Here is a 25796-nt window from a genome sequence, read left to right as displayed (position 1 = left end):
CACAGAGATTTTAGCAGACATTTGAACAGTGATTCCTAGTTACTGGAAAACACACTACTCTGGGCTGTAGAGGGAAAACATCTACCAGTATGAGAAAAGCCAGGCACAAATTTCCAGGTTACTCACTTCTCCCTATTGACATCAATAACTCTCTTGAATAATAGCCATTTAAAGCAGAAAAATAGAATTCCAACACGGAAAAAGGACAGGAGAGGAAACTTAGAAAAAAAAAAGAATACTTTTAATCTGAATTGAAACTTTCCGTAAAAATAACTTGTTGCAGCTTTTCAGCATAAGAGTCAAAGGCAAGAAATAAAAGTGATAAAATGAATACAGCTGACAAACAGTAGATAATGGGAGTAGTAACAAAGCCCAGAACTCTGGAGACCCTGATCAATGAGCCACAACAGGAACTGCTCAGGCATTACCTTCAAGAGATTACACCAGAACTCTGAGGAGAAGAAAAAATTATCATGAACCTCATGAGAAAGAACAAACTTGCAATGGGATCCTGGGGAGGAGGGGAATTTCACGGATCTGTGAAACTTTTTATGGAATTATGTAATTTTGAGACAAACATGGAATTTTTAATAGGATGAGCCAAAGGAGCAGAAAGACCAAGATGAATACGCAAGAGAAAATAAAGGAATGAGATTTAACAAGACAGTTGCAAGTAAGCAGGGTGCAGGTCAATACACTCTGCCGGGCCTGCTCCTGCACACCATCACTGTAGCCTGTCTTAGCTCCATATTAAACTCTGTTTCTAAAAATCTGTGCAAGTAAGTTCTCTGCAGTGTGTGTGTGAGGGGTCGTGTTTATATATCTGATGGAATAAAGACAGAATAAGCTGGTAAGTGGGAGAAGACAGACCTGGCAGCTGAATATTGGATAGACCATGGCTCTGAAAGCCATCTACCAGAGCAACCACAGCTCTGGGCTCAGATACTGGACAGACATACCTATGTACGCTTGTGTAGGCTCCTGAAAACTTCAGGTTGCACTAGCCAGCAAGTTGGACAAGAGGCATCTGATGTGGGTAGCAGAGGTCAAGGGTCTAGGGGCCAGGAGAGATCCTCATGAGTGTGTGCATGTGGGTGGCTGGGTATGAGATCTGCTAGTAGACTTTGCTTCAAAGGAAAGCATAAACCCGTTAGAGTGATTAATGCTCATATGAGCAATTTTGTGTCACATGGGTATCTGCGAAGGTGTTGCTCTCTTGCCTGCAACCATCCATGGCATTTGGCCATGGATGTATGGTGTGCACAAATCTGACGTGCATGCACAGGTCTGGTGGAACTGTGATCTCTGCTGCCTGGCCCTGAACATACTCCTGTGAAATAATGAATGCTGATACCTGGGAACCAATGTATCCATTCTCATAATTACTTGCTACATGGTAAGAGTTAAAATTAAAATGTACATTTTAGATTTTTCTTTTTGTAAATACTTCCAAGCATCATAACTGACTAAACTGGCTAATAAGAATCTAGTTTTGTTTCTACGTACATGCCATTTACCCAAACTTTTAAGTCAAAAAGGTTTGACTTAAATGTGACATAAGCACACATGAGGCTTAGCATGATCGTAATCTTCATAAAAGTCTTTACTGCAAAATTTATGACTTTGAAACCAATGCATGAATATGTAAATATACAGTACTCAGAAAAAATAAGTTTCATAAACATTAATTTTCTTTTTTTAATAAAAGATGACTTTTAAAGTCTTGTAACATTTTTTTTTTTAGACAAAATCCTTCAAGTTTAAAAGTACCTCTTTATCTCTTCTTTACAAACGGAACATGAAGCACGTCCTTTCACCTTTTTCTAAATGAAGAAACATTTTCTGAGCTGAGATGGGTAGCACATACAAGGCCTCTGTAACTGCAAGACTTGCTCCCAAAGCATGCAAAAAGCAGTTAAATACCTTACCTTGAGGAAAAAATTGAAACATTCTTCTACAACTGGAAAAAGTTTACTCAATTTCTATTCGATTTCATGGCATGTAGGAAGTAATTTTAGCTATTGTCTAGGCACCTTAATGAAAATTGCTTGTTTTACTAGCCATCAAAAAAATTGGATATAATACATCTCCAAGCAACCTAGTTCTGTCACACAGCTTGAGGTCTTCTTTTTCTACCCCTCCTCCACCTCTCTGACCTGCTTTCCAACTAAAAGTTACAAGCGTTCTCATGAGATAGTATTTTCTGTCTTTAAAAAGGCAATATTAATCTTCAAACTCTAGAAAGAAGTAATTCAGAACTCAAAAGCTCTTCATCTACTTAATAAGTATTATCTGTAAAATAAGGCCTTAAGAATCAAGAATTTTAACCCACTATTCCACAAAGAAGCATGGAGATTTAAAACACAGTAACTGCTAAGAAAAAAAACCAACACACTTAAATGTCAGCACGAATACCTCCACCCAGAAACAAGCAGTCAGGAAAAATTGCTATTATCTCCTGTTTTCAAGCAACTGAAATTTCAGCAGTATATTAATAGAAAAGGCCTTCTATCACAGACCTGTTTAATGACAACAAATTTCTATCAGCTGCAAAAGTAGGACTATTGGATGATGAAGTATCATGATGTGATCATGATATAAAAGGAACAAGCTGACTTTAAAGTGTATTGGAACTTTCGGTCACAGAATTTTTTTGAATAGCATGGGAAAATTAAAATAATACTGAATGTTAGACAGCATAGGAAGAGACCAGACAATTTCAAAACTGAACAAAACCATCTTTTTTCTTGGTCTCTGTACTGTGACATAAAAAAGGAGCTCACAAAACAACTGACTTTTTCTACTCAAACCTTAAGATATGTAAACTCTAGTAAGCTGATGTCTTCTATGGAGATACAGTTATCGTGCTAAAGGCTTCCCAGGGGACTACATCATACGCAACAGCCTGGAATGAGTAGGAGATGTTAACCAATTGTTTAAAGCCCAAGAACAACCCATTCACAAATGGAAACTGTCGGATAATGGTAGATATTACTTTGTCAGCGGCAATCAACGAAGAAAGCCTGGAGATGAGAGTATTACAGGTTCTTCATGACTGTGCTGCCTGGCCTGATCACCAAAAAACTGAAGGAAATCTAAAGCTTCTTTAATAGAAAAAGTTAAGCAATGAGGGATGTAATTACAGCAGATGTTCCTTGCTTCTGCTTCTTCTCGCCTCACCTCCAGCCAACCCTTAGCTAATGTTCCCAGAAAAGCAATAGTTCTCACAGGGCAGTAACAAACAAACAGTAATTTGGCATTTAACAAGAAGATTTGTTATGTTATTCCATCAAACAGTGAAACGAATCATCCCAGTCATCATCATTGTAACTGGAAATTTGGGAACACGGTTTGGAAGAAATCCTTTTCAGAATTAATGACGGGGTTTTTGTCATCTACAGGGTAGTTTTAAGACAACAGATAGCATTTCTCAGTTTGAAACCATCACTCAGTTATTTGACTCATTTTAGCTTTTATATGTGATGACCCAAGAAGACCATACAGAACCAACAGCATTCCCTTGCTTACAAGAAACTAGGAAGACCAGCTGCAGTTGGAAATCCAAGCCAACGCAATTTAAAAACCGCTGCTCCATGCACAATGAAATCTAAGTAGTACAGTCTCCCATAGCTCTCTCTCATGTATTGTATCATGTTTAATAACATGGTTAAACTCAAACACAGTGGCTTTTCCCCACACTGGTGGCAATGACTAGGGTTTCTCCTTCCAACTTAAATTATATTTTTATGCAACTTTATGGAAGCATGTCTTTGAGACAGCTACCCCCAGGGCATGTTCTATCTCGTACTGGCCAAAAGATTAAAAAATTAGCAGGAAATTAATGATGTATTTGCACACACTTCATGTCATGGAGTAAAATACCAATTACTCGAGAGCTTTGTCAAGTTACATAAATATCAATACCATTCTTTCTAAAATGTAGTAACAATGAGGAACTGGAAACTGAGTTGATAGTTCTGTGAAAAAAATAAATACAAGCTGAGGAGGAGGATGAAGCAGCAAAAAACCCACAAAATGTTATGCCATTGCATTCACTACAAACTTTAATCTACAGGATTAAAGGGCTAAAACAAAAATGGGTAATTTTTTATTACTCTTTAAATATATGAAATGTATTATTTTCTCTCATAAGAGAAATTAGTGACAAAATAAAAACACAAGTCTCCTAACATGTCACCAATGCTTACATAATACTACAACAAAAATAAGTTTGATTTTCTTGATATTCACAATTAACACTGATTGAAGTTCAAGTTTTAAAAGTAAAGCTGAACAATAAACATTATTATTTTGCAATTTGAATCTTACTGTCAATAGGGCACCGTGTTTATTAAAAATCTGAATACTAAATGGTAAATTTCAAAGGTTACAATTTCCCTTTCACTCCAAAAAGTCAGACATTTTTTTCCTACCAAGTTCTCTCAAGCCCAGACATTCAAATAAATTGTGTGACCAAGAAATTAAACAGAAGATTTAAAATTATATCCTATTGCATTACCAATGTATTTCAAACCTTTATATTATTTTGGAATACATAAAACATAATGGACTAAACCAAGAAGACTATTCAAATTAGCTATTAGTTCAAATATATTAGCCCCAAATTGTCCAAAGAATATGTTAGCATATAAAAACAAAACAAAAATCCTACACATCCTGGTTTACCTCTAGCACTAGTGGTTAAGTAGGAGGACAGAAATTCAAATCTGAAAGTACAGTAATGCTCTGTCCCTTTGAAGATCTCTGGTGTTCAGTTCCTAAGAGTTTGGGTGGGTATCCTTCTGCTTGCAATAAATGCTCATTTTCCACTAAAGTCCTACTGTTTCTGCGGGACATCTGGGTAAAAAGTTAATGAGACAGTAAGAAAACTTCTGTCAAAGGCAATTTTTTGCAAAGCCTCTTACACGGTCAGTATCTCTTTTGTCACTTACGTCCTGCAGACAATGCTGGTGGCAGCAAACATAAGAGTAACTGCAGCTAAATCAGGTGGGATGCTCAGATTCAGTGAGTGGTTCCACATGATACTGAATGTTACATAACATCATTCAAACCACTACAAGAGTATGATCTCTAGTTATGGGACGCATATTTGTTCAAGAAAACTGATGAATGTGTTAGTAGAGAAAAAGAGAAGGCAGTCTGGAAAAAAAACAGTCTTTGGCGAGAGGCTAGAAAAGCTCAATCCACACAGCTACCACAGCTGACGGATTAAACACAGGTCAATTATGTCTTCTAAGCAGCTACTAGGAAAGCAAATTTTAATAGCTCTCTATATGGCAAGAAGGGTGTAATATTGTATGGCAATTAGAAGCTGAGTATAGAAATTTCAAGTCAGAAATGAAAAATTCTTTTTTTTTTTAAATATTGATCTTTAATTGCTTTAACAATTAACCTTGGAGTAGAATTAATTCACCACCTTTAAATCAAAACTGCATATCTAGATCTGTATATCAGTCAAAGTCTAACTGTTGGAGCAAAAACCTGAGACTACAGCGTGAAGTGACCCCATTAACAGACTACACAGACATGCTTCCTCTCACTTGCGTTTTCTGTGATCCCATTAATGTTGTAGTTTGCTGCACAGGAGGTTCCGTTTAACAGGAAGAGCATGAAATGTCCACCACAAGCACAGCCTGTCTCTTGGGAGGACTGAAAAGGCAATTCTGCGCAATCTGATGCTGAAAAGCCTTGTGTGTAGTGGGTCAATGTTCTAACCAAAACTATATTTCTCATCAATTACCCCATTTAACAACAAATAAATAATTAAATATTGAAAGTTGATCTTTGTTTTGGTCTTTCAAAGACATAGATGTCTGTCAAAAGCTTTTGTGGCTTTGAATCCTGAGCAGTTGGAAGCAGCAGGCTGTTCTCAGTCCCTAAGAACTGAAGAGAGAGAAAATATCCAAAACACGCCTGGTTCTCAGCATTTTGTCCTTTATTCCTTAATTCTATGGTCGGAGCTCTTGGCAGTGTTTTGTTCCCCCTGATAATCCTTGTGTATACTTACTTAAGCTGGCAAAGATGGATGAATTGTTCCTCATAACAAAAGAAAAATAAGAAGATGATTAATGGAAAAATCTTTTGTGTTCAGTAGCAGAAATAATCCAAGTGCAATCAAAGGCAGCTAGTTGACAGCAATTTCATCTACTATTTTCGTTATCTCTCACAGTCAGCAGGTTTCTCTTGCCAGTGAAACCTCAAACTACTTCATTTCAACACTGAAATATTTTCATAGGTGTCACCAACCATCCACAGTTAAAAATAAACAAACAAACATGCAGAATATAACTAAGGGTTGGTTTGTTTTAATTCTTAGCATTTCATTTAATTAAAGTATGTTTACTATATGCTGTTAAAGAACTATCAGATCATGGAGTAAGGTATTTAATACTTTTGACAGCTCTAATTACTTAAAACAATATTTCATTAATTCTGAAATAAGTAGACGAAACAAAAACCTCACAAGACACCACTTACAGGGCAAAATACTAAACACCCAATTTTCTCATAAGTAATTTGTACTTAAAAAAAAAAACAAACAACAAACAAAAAAAACACAACAAAAAGTTTAATCTTCTGTCTTATCTCTAAAAAGTAACAGAAGCGCCTCCTAAACAAAATACAGAGCTATTTCAATTCATAAATGTTTTTCCACTTGGTCTAAATTCAGCTATGAAAACAAAGCAAATCAAAGATCACAAATTAAACAACTGTTCTGCAGGTCCTGGTCACAAACAGGATCACCTAGCTTGCTTACTGCAAACCCAGAAATGAATTGAGAAATTCTGAACAGTACCGATGTTTCAGGTGCTAACAGAAACACTAGATATGAAAAACAAGGAGGGCTGAACAGAGAAAAACAGATGAATCCTCTGTGTATTTCGACCAATTATTTTCAGACAATTTATCCTCAGATCACATAAAAAATTTTTGAAGAAAATGTGGCACAGCACGGAATTAAAAAGTATTTATCTCAGTCAGGCAAAACTGCCTTTTGTTTTTGCTTCTACATAGAATATCAGTCATTGAGAAGAAATTACAACTTATCTGAAGTGCACATAAACCTAATGCTTGCAATAATGATAAACATGGCCATTCCAGGTAATCATATGCTCCTGATCATATGCATTAGTGTAACAGTAGTGGTGTGCTTATTTACGTTAAACCACTACCTCTATACAAAGGTCATCCCTCTAAATATTTAAAAAAACAACCGGGATTTTAGAGACCATATGGGGCCAGAAATACTGCAGAACAATCAATCTTCTTTTATATTCTACATACAAATGCAGAAACACCTGCCTGCCTCGGCCCTCCTTAGTACAGTTACTGTGCACGAAAACCATATTCTTGGCTATATAATATTACATATTTGTGTTGTTTCTAGCAGTTTCCCCAATGTGCCTTTCATTTCTGACCACTACTTTTCTACTACTAAGAGAGACCTACATGTCTCTATTGTTTACAACTAAAAGGATCAAATGAAATAAAAATGTGCTAGTAATATATACCGTTTTGTGCAAACATCTGGACTTCACGACGAAGGAGTTCGCATTGCTGAGTATAACCACTGCAGATACATTATCACTCTAACACTGTTAACACTTACGTCATCTCAGTTTGCATGGAACTTAAGACAGCTAATAATTAAGATTTTAAATGAGAATATTTTCAACCACAGCAGCATAAAAATGGCAGAAAAATAACACAATCCCAAATGATTTTTAAGATGTGTTTGAATTCAGACTGTGCAGGTTTTCCCAAATTGGCAAAGAAAAAGAAGCACTTTTAAAGAGACAAAAAAAGTCTGCAATTCAGCATATTACTACGGATTTCTGGAAGAATCCATTTAGTGTCGATTCTGCAAGATAAAAATAAAACCTGGCATAGAAACAGAGGCACAATCCTATGGGCTAGACACATAAAGTAAGGAAAATAAACACTAACACAACGAAATTGAGCAACCACTTTAAAGCCCATTGATTTCCAAGTAACAGAAAGTACAAGAACATGTATTAATTCTCAGAAGGAAAAAAGGCAGAAACATTTTAAAAAAAAATCAAAATTAATCAGAACACTTTTTGAACTCTTCAGAAATGCTAACAAGTTTTTTTCCACTTGGAAAAACATGACTCAGGAATAGTACACCAGAGTGCATATCGATCACTCAGGTAATGCTAAAACCACCAAGGTAATGTTAAAAAAATCCAAGACCAAAAACCCTGTGTGTCGTGTTTGGAAGTATGTCAGAATATCTGGTAACTGAATGAGTACAAAGCCTTTACAAACTTTTCATAGAATTATGTTTTTCTTCTAATGAGATTTATGGAATACTTTTATTTAAGAGGGGAAAAACACACAAAAGCAAGCATATTTAAAACACGATGTAATTATATATGCTACTATAATAATTTTTTACTCACATGACAATATGCTGTATTACACTACATTATGTAGACTACATACATGTGCTAAACCTAAAGGATTGCAAAAATCCACCTAAGCAAATACTATCAATCACCAATAACATTTTAAAAGAAGCAATTCACTCATTTCACAATTCTTGGTAAACTACTGTTACTTATTTACTATAGAATTACTGACAATAAGACAGATATATATCCCACAGGGATTTTGTTCTATTTTTCCTTAAAATGTCTTTCAGTAATAGACAAAAGCCCTCTCTAATCTTTCAGTAAGTACAATACTTATCCAAAGAAAAATCAATGTTCTTCATGTGAGAGAAAAACACTACCTCTGTGTTCACTTCTGTTCACTGTGAAAAATCTAACTTATCTTTGGTAAGCAAAATGAATTGCCAAAAGATATATATCTGAAACATAATTCCCTATACGTACTTTTGAAAATGTGATTATATGCATTTCCTGAACAGTTTACAAAATCTTATCACCTAACGCAAAATGCTTGTGCATTTGAAAGGTGTTTTGTTCAAGTATTTTAAATCTGACAAGTACAGTGAGGACTAACAATACAAATGTTCCATCTACAACCAGATGCGTTTCATAAAGACAGACATAAACTTGTGGCTAGGCACCATAAACAAACTGTAAACAATACACACAAGAAAAGGTACTCTTATTTTGTTCATTTTCTACAAACTCTTTTAGCAAGACCTAGAACAAACTAAAATGTAAAACAATATTCAGCTATTTAAAATCACTTATTTTGCAGGCCAAATAGGCAGGTTGCAATGAAACCCAACCTAGGAACAGTATAGTACTTGGTATCAAAATTACTAGGAGCTGTCACATTTATAAGCAAATGCCCTTCTGTTCATCGTTAAAGCATAACATAAAAACATATAATGAACTCTAAAAGGGCTCACAGTGCATCTAAGTCTACCAGCATGAGACCCCCTAGGTTTGCTAGCAGGGGTCCTGACTAACTCCTGAGCCCATTTGTTGAGGTAAGTTTTCTGTGACAAAACATGTCCTTTTTCTTTGCTGCTTTTTCCTCTTTTTTGGATAAGGGCATTTTCCGTACAGCTCCAAGAATTCTGTTTCCAGACTGCTGTGTTTCCCGCCACCTGAATATGTTGACCTTCAGTTGCTACAAGCTGCAAAAATTATTTGAATGCATTAAGGCAAAATGCTATGCTGCTTATGCAAGTACCATTGTAATTGTGCAGCTTCAAAGATCCAGAAGGTCTAATAAAAATAATCATTGACAAAAAATATGCCATACATTTAACAGAAAGCAGATAATCTTAATAATTCTCTCAGAAAACTGAGGGTTTGACGCACTGACAGAGTCTATATGGCTTCATGTCTTCATTTCTAATTCAATAATGACTCTCAAACACAACTAACCTTAAATTTACTGCTATAGCAAAGAAAAAAAAAGACAAATCTTTACACACTTTTCATACATATAAGCTACAAACAGAAATAACATATTCAACCAAAGATCTCTCACTCGAGTAACCAGAGCAATGGGGATGTTTTACTTCAGAGGCAGGTGCCTACTGTCATTACAGCTGTTTGCACCTTTCCCAACAGAGCAATCTGTTCATTTTGATTTACTACAAGCTTGTTTTCTACTTTTTCCATATTACTTTCTTTTTTTCTTTTACTTTTGTAAAAAACCCCAAATCCAGTTAAAGTATACAAAGCAAGAGTCCATTATTAAGAATCGACAAAGACTACTTTGGAACATAAGTTGGAAAATGATTACATATAAAAACAGTCGTTCCTTAAACATACTCATCCTTTAGAAAACTCTAAAATATCAAACAGTTCATATAAGGTAGTACAACTTTTTTCTCACCCTTTATGAAAAGTGTCATTTTATAGGAAGCAAAATAAATTACAACTCCATCACAAAAACTTTGTGTTAAACAATGGAAGCAGGTATTTTCATTTCAGGTTGGCCATGGTAACACCTCTAAGCCATACCCAAAAGAAAAAATAATCTCCATTTATTACTCAGCTTACCCTGAGTTTTACTTTAATATTACTGTAGCCTCTAGAGATCTCAGGATGTATGGAGTATCCCGTTCTTTTTTTTTTTTCCTTTTAATGCATTTGTCCGTTAAAGTTTCCAAAGTACTGAATGATTTAGACTTAAATAGACATCCTGGTGCATAGACTACATTCTCATATGGCTTTTTAAGAAACAGAAATATTTAAAAGGACATTAAAGAAAAATCACTGATCTTTTGTATTAAAACTGAGGGATTCTTTGGCTTTCCTCTTTCTGAAATCCTACCTTTCCCTCAGCTATTCCTTTCCTTACAGTTATTAAGCAGAAAAACTAGGAGGAAATAGTTGTTTAATATTTTACAGCAGGCAAAAAGATTTATGTTTTTTCCCCCCTCCAGAGAGAGAATACAAAAATCATTAAGCACGCAAAATGTGCTGTTTAGAAACTGAGGAAGGATGACTGTGTTTATCACTTTTCTCTTTATTTACTTCTGAATAACATGGAAGTCCATTAATGTTGTGAAAGCCCTCATCAAATTAGATTAACGAATTGGGGTTTATGTACCATATTTCGAAATCACCGACTTTTAGACATCTAAGCCTGAAACAAAGACTCTGAGCTCTTCTGTAATCAAGACAGATATACAAACCACTACAACACAATTTATTTAACCTCTCTTCAAAGGAGAGGAATAGCTTTCTAGTACTCCTTGGTTTATTGAAGGCTGACTGTGGAGGATGTTTTAGGAACTTACCTTTTTTAGATTACAAAGTTAGGAAAAAGAATTCCACCTACACTGTCCAATATTGGTTCCAGATACGTTAATTTCAATAACTTACCCTCTACTGTTAGAGTACCCATTTTGGATTCCAAGAAATCAAACAGTGTGCTTGGTGCAGACGGTCTGGCGTTTCCCAGCTCTTCTTCATCTTCAGGTCTTATTCGGCCTCGGCCCTTCCCTTTACCTGTAAATATCAAAAGTTATTTGTGAGTGGGCAGTAAAAAAGTGCACACACTTTTTTTAATTGATTTATAAAACACTTGTATTTTCTATCTTTAAAAAATTCTATCATGGACAAAATAGATACAGAGTTTTCATTTAAGGATATTAGAATCTGTGACTTTGAATTCCCAAATTTTGACATGAACACAATACCCAGAGGCATCTTCTGAGTTTTTGCTTTCAGGTTCACAATGCATTCCAACTTGCAGCGAAAAAAGCCATGTAGACATGCACTTCTATAACTCCATTGGTAAGCCACCATACACAAATTCCTTTGCTCGTAAGCACTGTTTCAAAGCATTTCTTTGCACGTTTTACCTCTCGGTGGTGGTCCCTGAATGGGTTTCTGTTTACTGCTGTTCAGAAGAAAATTTAATGCTGCCTCTAGGCTGTTACTGTTATCCATAAGTGCCTGTCTTGCTGCTTCTTTGCTGAAACCCATCTCGGTTATGTGTTTTAGAGCTTTTTCATCGACCTGAAATAAAAGGTACACGCAGAACTACTAAGATAAAACAGAGACTATAAAAACACCAGATTCTACTAGAATTTTTCATTAATTTTTAATTGAAACACTATTTCATTGATGATAAATATTTCAGTTTTATATAAAATCTTCACATACAGTCTCTCCTAGGTCCAAACAATCAGCTAGAGGGTTTTTTAATACTATTACGATGATGATTTTTAATTCATCACTTTTCAGCTCTAATACTATAACATTTCAAGTGCAAATTCCCCATGTCTACCTCTTCTGTTGCTGTACACTGGAAGGGCGTGATAGACTGTAGTATACTTTCTCTGAGATAAAAAATTAAAAGGAATTTCTGAAAATAATGCTGGTATAAAGACTGGCCATTTGTTCCTATTTGCACTCTTCACAACATTTACAGACAATACAAAACCCAGTTATACTCTTCTTGAAACACTGAGAAGGTATATACACTAAAGGTTCTGTAGAAGAAAATGAAGAAATACGAATAGAAATACAGGGTTACTTGTTCTAAACTGTGTGGAGTTTCACTGGATGTCAAAACCTCTCCCTTTACACATTTACACAGTACAAGTCTTGCTTCTCCTATACAAAACCAGGAAGACAAAGAAAATTGTACGACACATGCTATAAGAACCATTAAGAGAGGAGGATGATTGACCTCCACAATTTGTCTGTCTACAAATAAATGAGAAAAATTACTTCATTTCTGGTTTTGTAGGTAAAGACGCAGTGCTTCAGGCTTCTCCGAAGGTAACACACCAAGTGGATTAAAAATCTTTAACTCTTTCTAAATATACAAACAAGTCAACAGTGTACATGAAAGTCAACAAACCTACTTGATGTCACATTTCTAAAAAAAACCAGACCAAATTCTTTATACATTGCTTTAAGATCTAAAAATAATTACTTAAAACTGAAGAAGGCTTTCTATATAGGCCTAGTGGGATCTTAATTGCTGCTTCTAAAAAAGCACCCAAATATGTTAAATGACATAATACTAAGTTTCACTAAGTTCTATTTACTACCATTTTCCAGTTTAAGACAAATTTCTTGCAGTTCATAGGAAAAACAACAGAAAAAACAATACTTCTAACAATTACCCAGTTTAAATGTGGAGGTTTTATTGTTTTTGAGGTTTTTGTCTCTCCGTTCCCCCTCCCACCCCTTTTTTTTCCCCACATCTATTTAGGTTGAGACACAGCTGTCAAGAATGACAAGGTGTACAGCTGGCGCTACACAGGACAGAGGGATGACTAAATGACCTCTCGAGGTCCTCTCAGCACATGTTTCTGAAATTCGACACTGACATTTCTGAGCACAGTGCTGAAGGCAGCACTGTTCAGGCTCTGCTTGCTGAAAGATGATGACATACTATACAAACAAAATTATAAGAGGTAGGTTCCTAAATCTCTTCTCATTATTAAACCTTCGGTAAAGGTAAATAAGGTGGAAAATAGTCAACGATAAATGATATTTCTAATCAATATTTTAATACTGAATTACTGAGTTACTACCTTGTTGTAATGCCTCATTCAGTCTGCTTTCATCACTGAAACCATAGAACCATTTTACTTGGAAGAGATCTTTAAAACCATCAAGTCCAGCTGTTAATCCAGCACTGCCAGGCCACCACTAAATCACATCCCTAAGGACCACACCTACACATCCTTTAAATACTTCCATGGATGGTGACTCCCCACCTCCCTGGGCAGCCTGTTCCAATGCTTCACAACCTCCTCTGTAAAGAAATTTTTCCTGATATCCAACCTAAACAATCCCTTGGCGCAACTTGAGGCCCTTTCCTCTTGCCCTGTCACTTGTCACTTGCGAGAACAAACTGACACCCACCTCACTTAAAAATCCTTTCACGTAGTTGTAAAGAGTGCTAAGGTCTCCTCTAAGCTTCCTTTTCTCCAGGCTGAACAACCTCAGTCCCCTCTGATGTTCCTCATAGGACTTGTTCTCTAGACTCTTCACCAGTTTCACTGCCCTTCTCTAGACATGCTCCAGCACTTCAGTGTCCTTCTTGTAGAGTGAAGGGTCCAAAACTGGACACAGTCCTCAAGGTGTGGCCTCACCAGTGCTGAGTATAGGGGGACAATCACTTCCCTCCTCCTGCTGGTCACACTAGTGCTGATACAAGCCAGGATGCTGTTGCCCTTCTTGACCACCTGGGCACACTGCTGGCTCATATTCAGCTGGCCGTTGACCAACACCACCAGGTCCTTTTCCACCTGGCAGCTTTCCAGCCATTCTTTCCCAAGCTTATAGAATGTTACAGGGTTTTTGTGACCCAAGTGCAGGACCTGGCACTTGGGCCTCAGCCCATCCATCCAGCCTGTCCACATCTCTCTGAAGAGCAGATCAACACTCCTGCCCATTTCTGTGTCGTCTGCAAGCTTACTGACAGTGAACTTGATCCCCTCATCCAGATCACTAATAAAAACACTGAGCCCTGAGAAACACCGCTTGTGACTGAACACCAACTGGATTTAACATTCACCACCACTCTTTGGGCTCAGTCATCCCAACAGTGCACCCATCCAAGCCACGAGCAGCCAGTTTCTCTAGAAGAATGCTATGGAAACAGTGTCAAAAGATTTCCTGAAGTGTAGGTAGTCCATGTCAATAGCTTTTCCTTTGCCCACTAAGTGGGTCACCTTGTCGTAGAAGGAGATCAGGTTAGACAAGTAGGACCTGCCTTTCATAAACCCATGTTGACTGGGCCTGATCACCTGGTTGTCCTGTACATGCTGTCTCCATAACCTTCCCTAGTATCACGGTCAGACTGACAGACCTGTAGTTCCCTGGGTCCTCTTTCCAGTGCTTCTTGTAGATGAGTGCCACATTACTAACTTCTAATTGACTGGGACCTCCTGGTTATCCAGGACTGCTAACAGATGATGGTTAAGTGGCTTGGTGAGCAGTTCTGCCAGCTCCCTCAGTATCCTTGGGTGGATTCCATCTGGCCCCATAGACTTGAGTGCAATAGTTCAATGACAATTTTCTCTTGGATTACTGAAGCTTCATTCTGCTCCTTGTCATCTGGATCAGGATGTTGGGCACTCAGAGAACAACTGGTCTTACTGTTAAAGACTGAGGCTAAGAAGGCATTCAGTACCTCAGCCATTTCCTCGTCCTTGGTCACTGTGTTTCATCCTGCATCCAGCAAAGGATGGAGATTCTCCTTAGTCCTCCTTTTGCTGTTGATGTATTTATAGAAACATTTTGTATTGTCTTTTATGGCAGTCGCCAGGTTAAGTTCTAGTTGGGTTTTGGCCCTGCACAGCCTCGCAAAATCCTTACAGCATTGCTGACTATAAGGCCTACCCCTTCTTCCAGATGTCATAGAGTTTCCTTTTGTTCCTGAGTTCCAGCCAAAGCTCTCTGTTCAGCCAGGCTGGTCTTCTTTCTCACCAGCTCCTCTTAAAACAGTCTCCTAAAAAAGCCAAAATCTGCCCTCCAGAAGTCCAAGGTCAGTTCTACTGACCTCCTCCCTACTTCCTCAAGAATTGAAAACTCTACCATCTCTTGACCTATGCCCAAGATGAACTCCAACCTTTGCATCATCCACAAGTCCTTCTCTGTTCACGAACAACAGGTCCAGCAGGGAGCTTTCCCTAGTTGGCTCACTCAACAGCTGTCAGGAACTTGTCTTCCATACATTCTGTGATTCTCCTCGACTCTTTCTTCTCTGCTGTATTGTATTTCCAGCAGACATCTGGTAAGTTGAAGGTCCCCCATGAGAACAAGGGGTAGTGAATGTGAGGCTTCCCTCAGCTGCTTATAGAATAATTCTTTTGCCTCTTGATCCTTGTTAGGCAGTGTATTACAGACTCCCACCACGATGGCTCCCTTGTTGGCCTTTCCCCTGAGTCCTTGGCACAAGAAAGACAAGGGCCTGTTGGAACAGTCCATTGAAGAGTCACAAAAAACTATCAGGAAGCTGGAGCACCTCTCCTGTGAAGAAAGGCTGAGAGAGTTGGGGTAGTTCAGCCTGGAGAAGAGACAGCTCCAGGGAGACATTAGTGTGGCCTTTTGAAACTTAAAACTTGGCCTATAAGAAAGACTGGTTTTTTTATTCAGGCCCACTGCAATAGGACAAGGGGTAATGGTTTTAAACTAAAAAAGGAGAGATTTAGACTAAAAAAAGATCTAAAAGATCTAAGAAAGATCTTCCTTAGATGTTTAGATCTAAGGAAGAAATTTTTTACAGTGATGGTGGTGAAACACTGGCACAGGTTGCCCAGAGAGGTGGAAACATTCAAGTTCAGGTTGGACCGATCTCTGAGCAACCTGATCTAGTTGAAGAGGGTCCTACTTACTGCAGGGTTTGATCCAGATGACGTTTAAAGGTCCCTTCCAACCCAAACCATTCTATGGTTCTTATGAACATTTCTCAGAAAGTATAAGGTTATGAAATACATTGGAAGGAAATATATTGAATTATATTGGCACAGTTCAGATTCTCCAATGGTAAGCCACCTTACTCAAAAGGAAACATTACTTGACACCATCTAAGTATGACATTCCCAAAGTATTTCTACTTTGTAATTTTAAATATCAGAGTACCACTTAGTTTTCTCAATGTTGAAGAAATAGTTTAAAACAGATTCTTTAAATATTAAATTATTTCAGAAGAATATTTGATGTGTTGAAATTGAAGAAAGTCTTCCTGCCTAAAATTAATTAATAAATTTTAACATGTAAAACTTGTAAGGTTATGTAAACAAGAAAATAATATATTTGGTATAAGACATCACAGTATAGTTTTACCATTTTTCTTTTGTGAGGATATAGCTGTTAGTTTCAATGTGACTTTTATAAATAAAAAAAGAAAAAAAGGTCATCTTATCCAGAAAAATTTAAAACTCTTTCAGTAAGGTACAAAAGCACCCTAAATATTCCAAACAGACTACAAAATAAATTGAAAGGAGTGCCCTTAATCCTCAGAGTCTTTTTGTTTTATTTGTTACATTTGGTTTTTAATATTACATATTTAAAGTTTCATTTATGTCTTCCACCTTACCAGTTCTCGGTAGACACCTTCATTCTTTCCCTCAGGTTTTGTTATCTTCTCTTTCTGGAACAGTTCCCTGTTTCGACTCCCTCCAGCACTCACACTGAGATTACTTCTGCTACTACCACCACCTCCTCCAAATGTCTTAGTCTTTAGATAAGCACAAAAAAAAAAAAAAAACCCACAAACATTTCAGTAAACAGGACTTATGAAAATAAGCCTGAATATTTAGCTTGTAGAAAAAGCACAGTAAATTTGCTGCAGCAGTATTTTTTATGATTATGCTTTGCATCAAAGAAAGCACTAATTTACACACACAAAAAAGACCAATGTATTAGGTAGGTATTTTTTCCCCTATGCCCAAATGAGGCTGTAAAAATGGTACATAATTCTAGTTTTACGACTTACCAAGCAAATCTGAAAAATAAACTAAAAGGAAAACCAGGGGGATGACATAAAATTCTGACATGTCAGAACTAAATTTCTACCTATTCTTTCAAATTGAATGCAGGAAATCATGGGTTTTAGAGAACTGCAAAAAGCAGATGAAAACAGATAACCTGTATTTATTACTGAAATCTCATTAGCTAAATTGTAAAAACCACATTTTTTAATAGTGGAATCAAATCAAAATCCTATCTATAATAAAACATTATGATACCTTTACTAGCTGTATTGAAATATGAACACATGCATCAATCCAAAAGGAGTCTCTATTTTTGACTCATCTTTGTAATTCTACTTGTGTACATTTAAAAGTAGGCAAACATCAGAAAGCATTTGTCATTTAAGAAAGAAATACTTCATAAGACAAAAATATCAATCGCAGTAAGTAAAGTGATGCAATACGTGCATTCTAACCTCCTTGCTCTTTGCTACTTCCGCAATAGCAGCTGTTCTCTGCTTTTCAAATTCATCATTTTCCACCACAGTTTTTACAGTATTTGTCATTTGCAAAGTCTTTCTGCGATCAAGCTCTCTGCTATCCACTTGCACGTGAGATGCACATTTCTGAAAATGCAAAAGAAAGTTTTAAATAACTCTTCTGCCTGCTCTCATTTAAAAAAAAATAAGAATCATTCCATTAGAGCAGCACAACTTTACATAAAATATGATCACAAAAATGTACACCAAGGGCATCTGAATGTCTTTGCTAAAAGCACAGTCCTCTAGTCCACCGCAAAGTCCAAAAATAATGAATCCTATATTTTAAGGTTAGTTCATGATGTGGCTAATAAGACTCTTGTAAATACCTTTGGCATTTCAGAAGGGACTATGGTAGTATCTACAAGATCTGACTGGAAGAATCAAAAGCTCAACATACTAAATAAAACTTTGAGTTTGAAATTCAGAGGAAAAATGTTAAGTATAAATTGGCGCAAAGTGACAGAATCAGCATAGTTTTTTTAGAAAAAAAACAGGCACTTTTTCTAGATCTAAGTCATCATGATCTAAGGTGTTTTGATGGCCTGTAACTAACCGGAACCAGGTTCCCTAGATATCATGATACAGGTTTTTTTATGAAATGACAGAGAAGTATGCTATACCTGCCCAAAAGGTACAAAAGGGGGAGGGCCACCTTCCGTTCCAATGTTGCTCCTATTGTGTTTTGCTAAACTCTGTAAAAGAAAATTGTTGATTGATAAGTTGCAAACGGAAAACAGATTAAATTATACATGTCTTTACTTCAGAAAGTATATGAAACTTGCAAGATGAACACTTTGAGCATAAAAAATAAGGATATACTTAAAATCTTAGGGCACTTAAGGAGAAGGTTGGATGAGGGACAGGGAGATGAATAAAATGATGAAAATTTGCAAAATCATGAAGGCAATGCATACAGCAAATGTACAAAATTCAGTTATACATCAAAATCTACCTAAAAGAATGAAACACAAATAGGCAGCACATGTTTCTTCATGTAGCACCCAGTGAACCTGATGTCACTGGAGGTTGTAAAGTCATAGTTTCAGCATGTTTAAGAAGGGATTAGACCAATTCAGCCTAGAGAAGGCATATTCAGAGCTATCTTATCAATCTACACAAATACCTGAAGGGAGTAAGGTAGGTGGAGTCAGGCTCTTTTCAGTCATGCCCAGTGACAGGACAAGAGACAATGGGCATAAACTGAAAACCAGGAGTTTTCTTCTGAACATCAGAACTTTCTACAATGAGGGTGACCGAGCACGGGCACAGATCACCCAGGAAGGTTGTGAACTCTCCATCCTTGAAGATACTCAAAAGCTGCCTCAATATTGTCCTGGGTAACTAGCTCCAGGTGTCCCTGCTTGAGCTGGGGGGTAGGGCCAGACGACAACCAGAGGTCCCTTCCAACCTCAGCTATTTTGTGAAATTCATCAACCCATGCATTAAAAATTACTGAAAAGATCAGGCACGATTGTAACTCCTGATAAAACATAACACAACAATTCTGCATGTCAAGGCTGTATAAGCAATCAGGTTGCCTGCTCTCCCTGACAATCGTGTCTCATTCACACTGCTGGAAACAAAATACTGGGCCACTAGGAAATTTCCCCTATGGACTTATGAAAAGTATGGTACATAAGCTAAACTGATCAGCAGATCTTTGGATCACAAAAAGGCATTATCATTAATGATTTGTAATATCTATAGAGTAGAAGTGCTCTAAACTCTCAGCCACGAGGCAATCAGTGACCTAGGTCTGAAAACAAAGCGTTTTCAAAAAATACAAATTACTGGTCATCAACAACAATAAAACATGGATTTTTGTTAAACACTGCATTAAAATATCTGTTCATAGTCAATACATTTTTCTTTCTTTACAAATTGTGACAAGAGGAGCAACCTACAAGAGAATGACATTCACTGGAACTGACATTTGGGTTTGTGTTAATTATTTTGTAATACACAGAAATATTTGGTTTCGAAAGTCGAAAAGGGAAGAACAGGTCTTTGATGCTGTTAAAATGTTTCAAAACTGCATTTAGTGTAATGCATCTGTTTTATCATCTTCATTTTTTATTGTTCCTTTTTGACCCACTAGTATGGCCATGCATGATTACATACATCATCTACTACTCCCCCTTGGCAGAGAAAGTTTTAATTACTTAAGGCCTTACATGACATTTACCTATACATTTGCTGCCCTGATGAAAAATTAGTTTAATTCCATCATGTGAGAACTGCAGTATAAATGGGAATAGCCATTATACTATTAGAGAATTTCTTAAAATAAGAAAGAGATTAATTTGGCTGACTAATAACCAAATTCAAAATTTTGGCCCACTCTTTTCAAGCTAACTACCTTTATTCAGGAACCAAAGACCATTTTCTAAATCATTCATGGCTATTAATCCCTTTTAAAGGTGAAAAAAATAATTAAACATCCTTTTCCTCATGCCTTGGAGAAAAAAAAAAAAAAACAACAAACCCCCCCACACACACCGATAAAGCATTCAATAAAATTATTCAAAAAAAAAAAGCACTCACAAGGGCAAAAATCCTAATTTTTTTTCTGCTGTAGTTTCAACAGTTCATTTAAAGTGCTGCCTGAGAATTCCTAGCTAACCAAGGGTTGATCACTGTAGCATGCTCATACCTTCCTACATCTATTAACCGAAGCAGCACAGAAAAACAGTGATTTCAGGGCCAAGCTGCTTCACTTCCCCAGGGCAGGCACTCTAGGTCCAATAACCCTGCACTTACTTTTTGGTTTGGATCCAGAGAAATGAAGGCAATTCTAGCATGAACTCCAGTACTGAACTGAATTATAATAAAAATATTTATATGATAGCCTAAAAACTCAAACATTTGATCATAATTAATTCTTCATGTCCTGTCATCAGAAAGGAAATGCTTAAGTTTTAAGGTCACACTTTTTCTTTCCCACATCAGAATTAAGGAAGCACATACAAGAAAAAGACTGTTCCAAACAACTGCTCAAACACATAATTTGGTAAATAGCAAAAAAGCACTTAAAAACTGACTGCACATTTACTACCATTTAGCTCCCTAGATTTTTAATCATATCAATTTATTGCATAAAACTGTTATCCAGAATGAAAGAACTCTGCCTAATGGTAAAAAACAGCCTTGACACTTTCTTCTCAGGTAGCAATGTCTGCTAAGCAGCAAGAACTGTTTTGGAAATCAAATTTCACTTTACATTGAATAAAAAGCAAACTGACAACACCATCAATATTTTTTTGACGTACAACTGAATTTGCTTGTAGCACAGCAGTAATTATCATTTACAATAACTTTGTTATAAATACATTTAGTACACTTTTTACCCTTTCTGCTGTATTTGGATTATAATGTTAAAAAATATTTCCTAGGGAATCTCTTAAGGAACAAAGGCTTACAATATGAGACCGGACCTCTAGGTATTATATACACTGTTATACCCTCACACTTCTTTATAAAATGAATTTTGAGGTATACGTAAAACTAATCCCTTCTCCCATTGGGTAACCTCAATACCTAGCCTCACCTTCACCAAAAAAAAAAAAAAAAAAATTCATTAAGTATTTTAGAAAACTTTACTTTTAGATAATCCACAATTTGACAAATTATACGTTTTAAAAATATAAAAGCCTACTAAGCAGTCTCACCAATCACCTCAGCACAATTTGCTTCAGCCTTCAGTTACATAGAGTCTGATATTTTGATTAATAGTAATACAAAGTACTCTCCCCTCCTAGAGAGGAAGTAACAGCAGTATCTCACAGATACTGACCCTCACTCATTGTCACCACTGGAGCACTATGAAGCAATAATTAGATGAGAATACATTTCCAAATAAAGAAGTCCATGACACACTACCTTACATTTCCAAAGCATGTAGAAAAAAGATTACATTCCCATTTACTCCTTATTTATTTACTGTCACTTAAACAGTGACACTTCAAAAAAACTGAAATGTCTAGGTAAGAACAACCTTATGATAAAGTTGAATGCTACAAGGAAGACCACATTTATTCCACATGCAGTGCAATAATACTGCATTCCTTCCACATACGCCGTATTTGTAGTGTGAGTCTTCCACTACTAAAATTTGATTCCTCCCGCAAGCAATTTCAAACATCATTCTGAATGGATCAAAATAGTAATGAAGCCTCACAGCTAAATGCTGACAGATATCTGCAACAACAAAACTTTAAGACTGGAAAAAAAAAAATTAATTCTAAAGTTTTGTCATATTATTTGACTTAATTGCACAAACTTTTTTAGTAAGTATAATCATCATCTATACAAGAAGCCAAATTAACACTTTTCAGACATTGTAGCAGAGAGAAAAAAACTGGCTTTCAAAACAAGTAATTCCAAGTAATCATACAAATACAAGTTTTCTGTCTTTTTATGCACAGTTCAGTTAAATTTCATTTCACCTTCAGTCACAAGATGAGACAAGGAGTGGCAATGTCCTCGCTCAAACATCTGAGAGTTGACAATCTTGCTTATTTGTCAAACATTCTCTTCTGTAAATCTTTCTAAGCAGGACAGAAACGTCAAGTTCATGAGGAAACTGGTATCCAAGTAGCATCTGGCTTCTACAGACTTGTCTGAGCCCTATCCATCTAGCTGTCAAGTCTGGAGGCAGAACTGGAACTACCGTTTCCAGCGGTCATGGCTCACTTGTCCAAACCACTTTCTTGTCACCCACAGCCTTTCTGACATTCATGCTGGAAACCTGATCATGTGCTGTGAGCACATGAGAAAAAGAAAATGATACTCTGGCAAACTGCCAGATGGAACCAGAGAATCAAGGGGATACCAATGGGGAATAGTTAACTTTCTATACTTTATTGTACCAGAGTAAATCAGTGAAAACTTAGTCACCTCTCTTTCAAACTATCGCATAAAGCCAACAGAACTAGCTAACAAGTGCTGAAAGGTGTAGTCAGCCGCATGCCTATGGTTATTAAACACTTTGCTTTCTTGTCAAAACATGTTCTGAGTTACTTCTTGACACTGGCCTCAAAAACATATTAATATTTATAAAGCAATATTTATTTGTTGAAGCCCAAATAAAAGAAAGACAAAAACAGCCTGCCCAAAAATATCACCGGGAAACATAACCAATTCTACCGACCCTTCTCTTAAGGATCAGATAGCATTCTTAGGAATGCTTTAGTTCTGTACGTCTCTCTTCCATCCTCATCAATTTTCAACTGTAGAGAGAACTTACAAGACTTTATACTAAATATGAATTAAAATGATGAAACAGGCTATATCTGCTGTTGGTCCCGGAACCTTCTTTTTAATTAAACAGACAGTTTCTCTTAAAACCAGGAATGCTTTTAAAAAGGATGACGAACGATCTAATGGAATGGACACTGTGTAACTCAAACATTCATATAAATTTGGGCCCAGTTCGCTCAAATCTATAAAACGCAAACAAACACCAAAGGAGGCTACCTGTAAGAAAACCAGCTGTGCCAAACTTAGCATCAGCAACAACAAAAGTAGTACCTTACATAGAAATGACTATCATGTTCATAAGCAGCTACTCTGTTTCGGATGTGGATATCAAAATACAAAGACGCGTGTGGCAGGGGTAGTCATAGTTGATCTGACAAGTATTTGGAACTGATGGTAGCAGGGTCAGCACTTCCTGCCTTAGGAATTTCCACACATTTCTGAGGAAATGTATGAAAAAGTCTTCCTGCAGCAACTTTTGTTCTACTGGGACAGGAACCAGCCTAAAACAGAGTAAAAGGCCTTACAAGTATTTATGACTTGCTGAAAGAGTTTAAAACTCCAATTTGTCTTTCTAACCACAAATTTACCTAAAGCACTAATGAAATTTGCAAGACAGAAATCATTCTTCAGGTTGACAACTTCAATGCTTTCCTTACTTACTACATTTTTTTTTGCCTCAAAAATATACAGTCTACAGATGATAAAAGGGATCATTCTATAATATTTTGGTACCAAACACGCGGTTTAGGACAAACCACCCACGGCTGCACTAAAATTAACTTATTATGCTTGATTAATGTTTTCAGTCCCTGCGGACTAAGAAAATAATCAGTTCCCATAGAAAGATCACTTCTAATTTCTTCAGTTGCAGCATGAAATGTAAGACCCATTTAAACGTATTTCGCTACATCCCTAAACACTGGGACAGTAAAGTTCCAAAAGCTTATCATCTGAGAGTTCACATTCAACACATTCAGCGTGATGTCATTAAACGCTATAGGCAATCTGTAAGACAAGCATTTCCAGCAGTGTTACCTCACCCTTTGTAATTCCCACTTTTCTATAAGATGCTCCACTTCACCTCCGAGAACTGCTGTGTTACTGTCATCTAACAGCAAGAATCCATTTCTCACTTCAACAATTCCTGAAAGCTTAATTTTTGTTCCAGGTGGAGTGTTCAGGCTAGAATTGGAAACAAAGCCAAACATTTCAAATACATTTACTAACATTCTGCCAGCAAAAACATATAAAACTCTATTCTCTTTATACTTCCATCATTGTCATATTTCGTAATACAAAATTAGCATCAAAAACCTTTGCAGTAAGTCTTTCAGTATGCACAGCCTTTTCAGTAGCTTTATTGGAACACTTCCCATTCATTACACAAAGTGCCATATTGCAAATTAGATTCTAACAGAGCTGAAAGTTTGCAAATTGTCTGTTTGGTTAAAATCCAAATCAACGATACCAAACTAAGGATGTGATTTGTTTAGACTAACAGAAGATATCTCACAGTCAGTTGTCTAAGAATAAGTTCCTCATCCTACCATGTATTCATAGTTAATAAACAGAGGATCTCCAGATGGTTAATAATCTCATTTGCTTTAGACATTTAACTTAAGAGAAAACAAAGAATGTTAGAAAAGAGGCTTTCTATACATTACAAACAGCAGGACTGTACCAGAATAAATATAAAAACATGTTTCTTGTAGTGCTTCTTCTCTCATTACTCTATAATTTAAAAACATATGGATGTTCTCTGTAGTCAGCTCCCACAAGGAGTACCTTACCTTCCTTTCACGTGAATCCACGCTATGAGAAAAAACAGCAGATGCATGAAAGAATCATGCACCTCCAAGCCGAAATTGAAAGATAGAACAAGCAGCACAATATGGAAATTGATTTTTTTTGTGAGAAACAGGACACAGTCAGTTATACCCTCTCCACTGAGAGACAATAGCCTCTTTAAACTATGCTAAAGCTCTCGTTGCAATCATAGGACCATACCACAGAGTCAGGAAGATTCACAGTGGAGTCAGCTAATTTCAGTATTAGTGGCATTAACCTTAGCAATATTAATGGATTTTCACTACTGTTCTGACAAAACCAAAGAAAATGAGATCAGAAAAAATAAACAAGAAACAAATATGGCAAAAAATTAAAATTATGCAAATACTGGGAGGTATAAATAGAAATCCTGGTCATGGATTGCTTCTAATTTAAAACAAAGTTGTTGTTTGTTTGTTTGTTTAAAGAAAGAGTATGTACTGAAAGAGACTATTATTCCAGGTTAATCATACAACTTCAAACACAAAACAACCATATAAAACACAAATTAAATTTTCCTACAAGGTCACCTGAAAAGAAGAGCTCGCATCATTACTACAGAGTGATGAGTTCTCCAACAGTTTGTGAGTTTTTATCTAAAAGCTTTCAAATTATGTCTTCTACTTGGTGTTCTTCAAGTGTTTTGTGAACTAGACTCACGTTTGCCTTCCTTTTCTGCTCTCTTTATATTCACATTGCAATACATTCCAAATTCTGCTGGCTCAAGCTAAAATTAAAAAGTCATTAAGTGTTCTACCTTTTAAGACAGCATCACTCTAAACTGTAAGCTAGCTCCTGCTCAA

The 25796-nt window shown here is 36.5% G+C and overlaps 1 protein-coding gene across 1 annotated transcript in view; it reads right to left on the bottom strand.

Moving 5' to 3' along the window:
- Window positions 1–25796, bottom strand: part of TDRD3 (tudor domain containing 3) — a 39895-nt gene that overhangs the window by 3176 nt on the left and 10923 nt on the right. The window contains exons 4-9 of the mRNA XM_010145284.1: window positions 24207–24348; window positions 18528–18599; window positions 17842–17991; window positions 16990–17130; window positions 11786–11942; window positions 11304–11429 (exon numbers count right to left, since the gene is read on the bottom strand). Coding sequence (XP_010143586.1) covers window positions 11304–11429; window positions 11786–11942; window positions 16990–17130; window positions 17842–17991; window positions 18528–18599; window positions 24207–24348 — 788 coding nt within the window. The remainder of the gene's footprint in view (window positions 1–11303; window positions 11430–11785; window positions 11943–16989; window positions 17131–17841; window positions 17992–18527; window positions 18600–24206; window positions 24349–25796) is intronic.

Source organism: Buceros rhinoceros, unplaced genomic scaffold, assembly GCF_000710305.1.
Source record: "Buceros rhinoceros silvestris isolate BGI_N320 unplaced genomic scaffold, ASM71030v1 scaffold2761, whole genome shotgun sequence".
Lineage (NCBI taxonomy): Eukaryota > Metazoa > Chordata > Aves > Bucerotiformes > Bucerotidae > Buceros > Buceros rhinoceros.
Note: the sequence above shows the minus strand (reverse complement) of the source record. Positions and strands in the feature narration are given on the sequence as shown.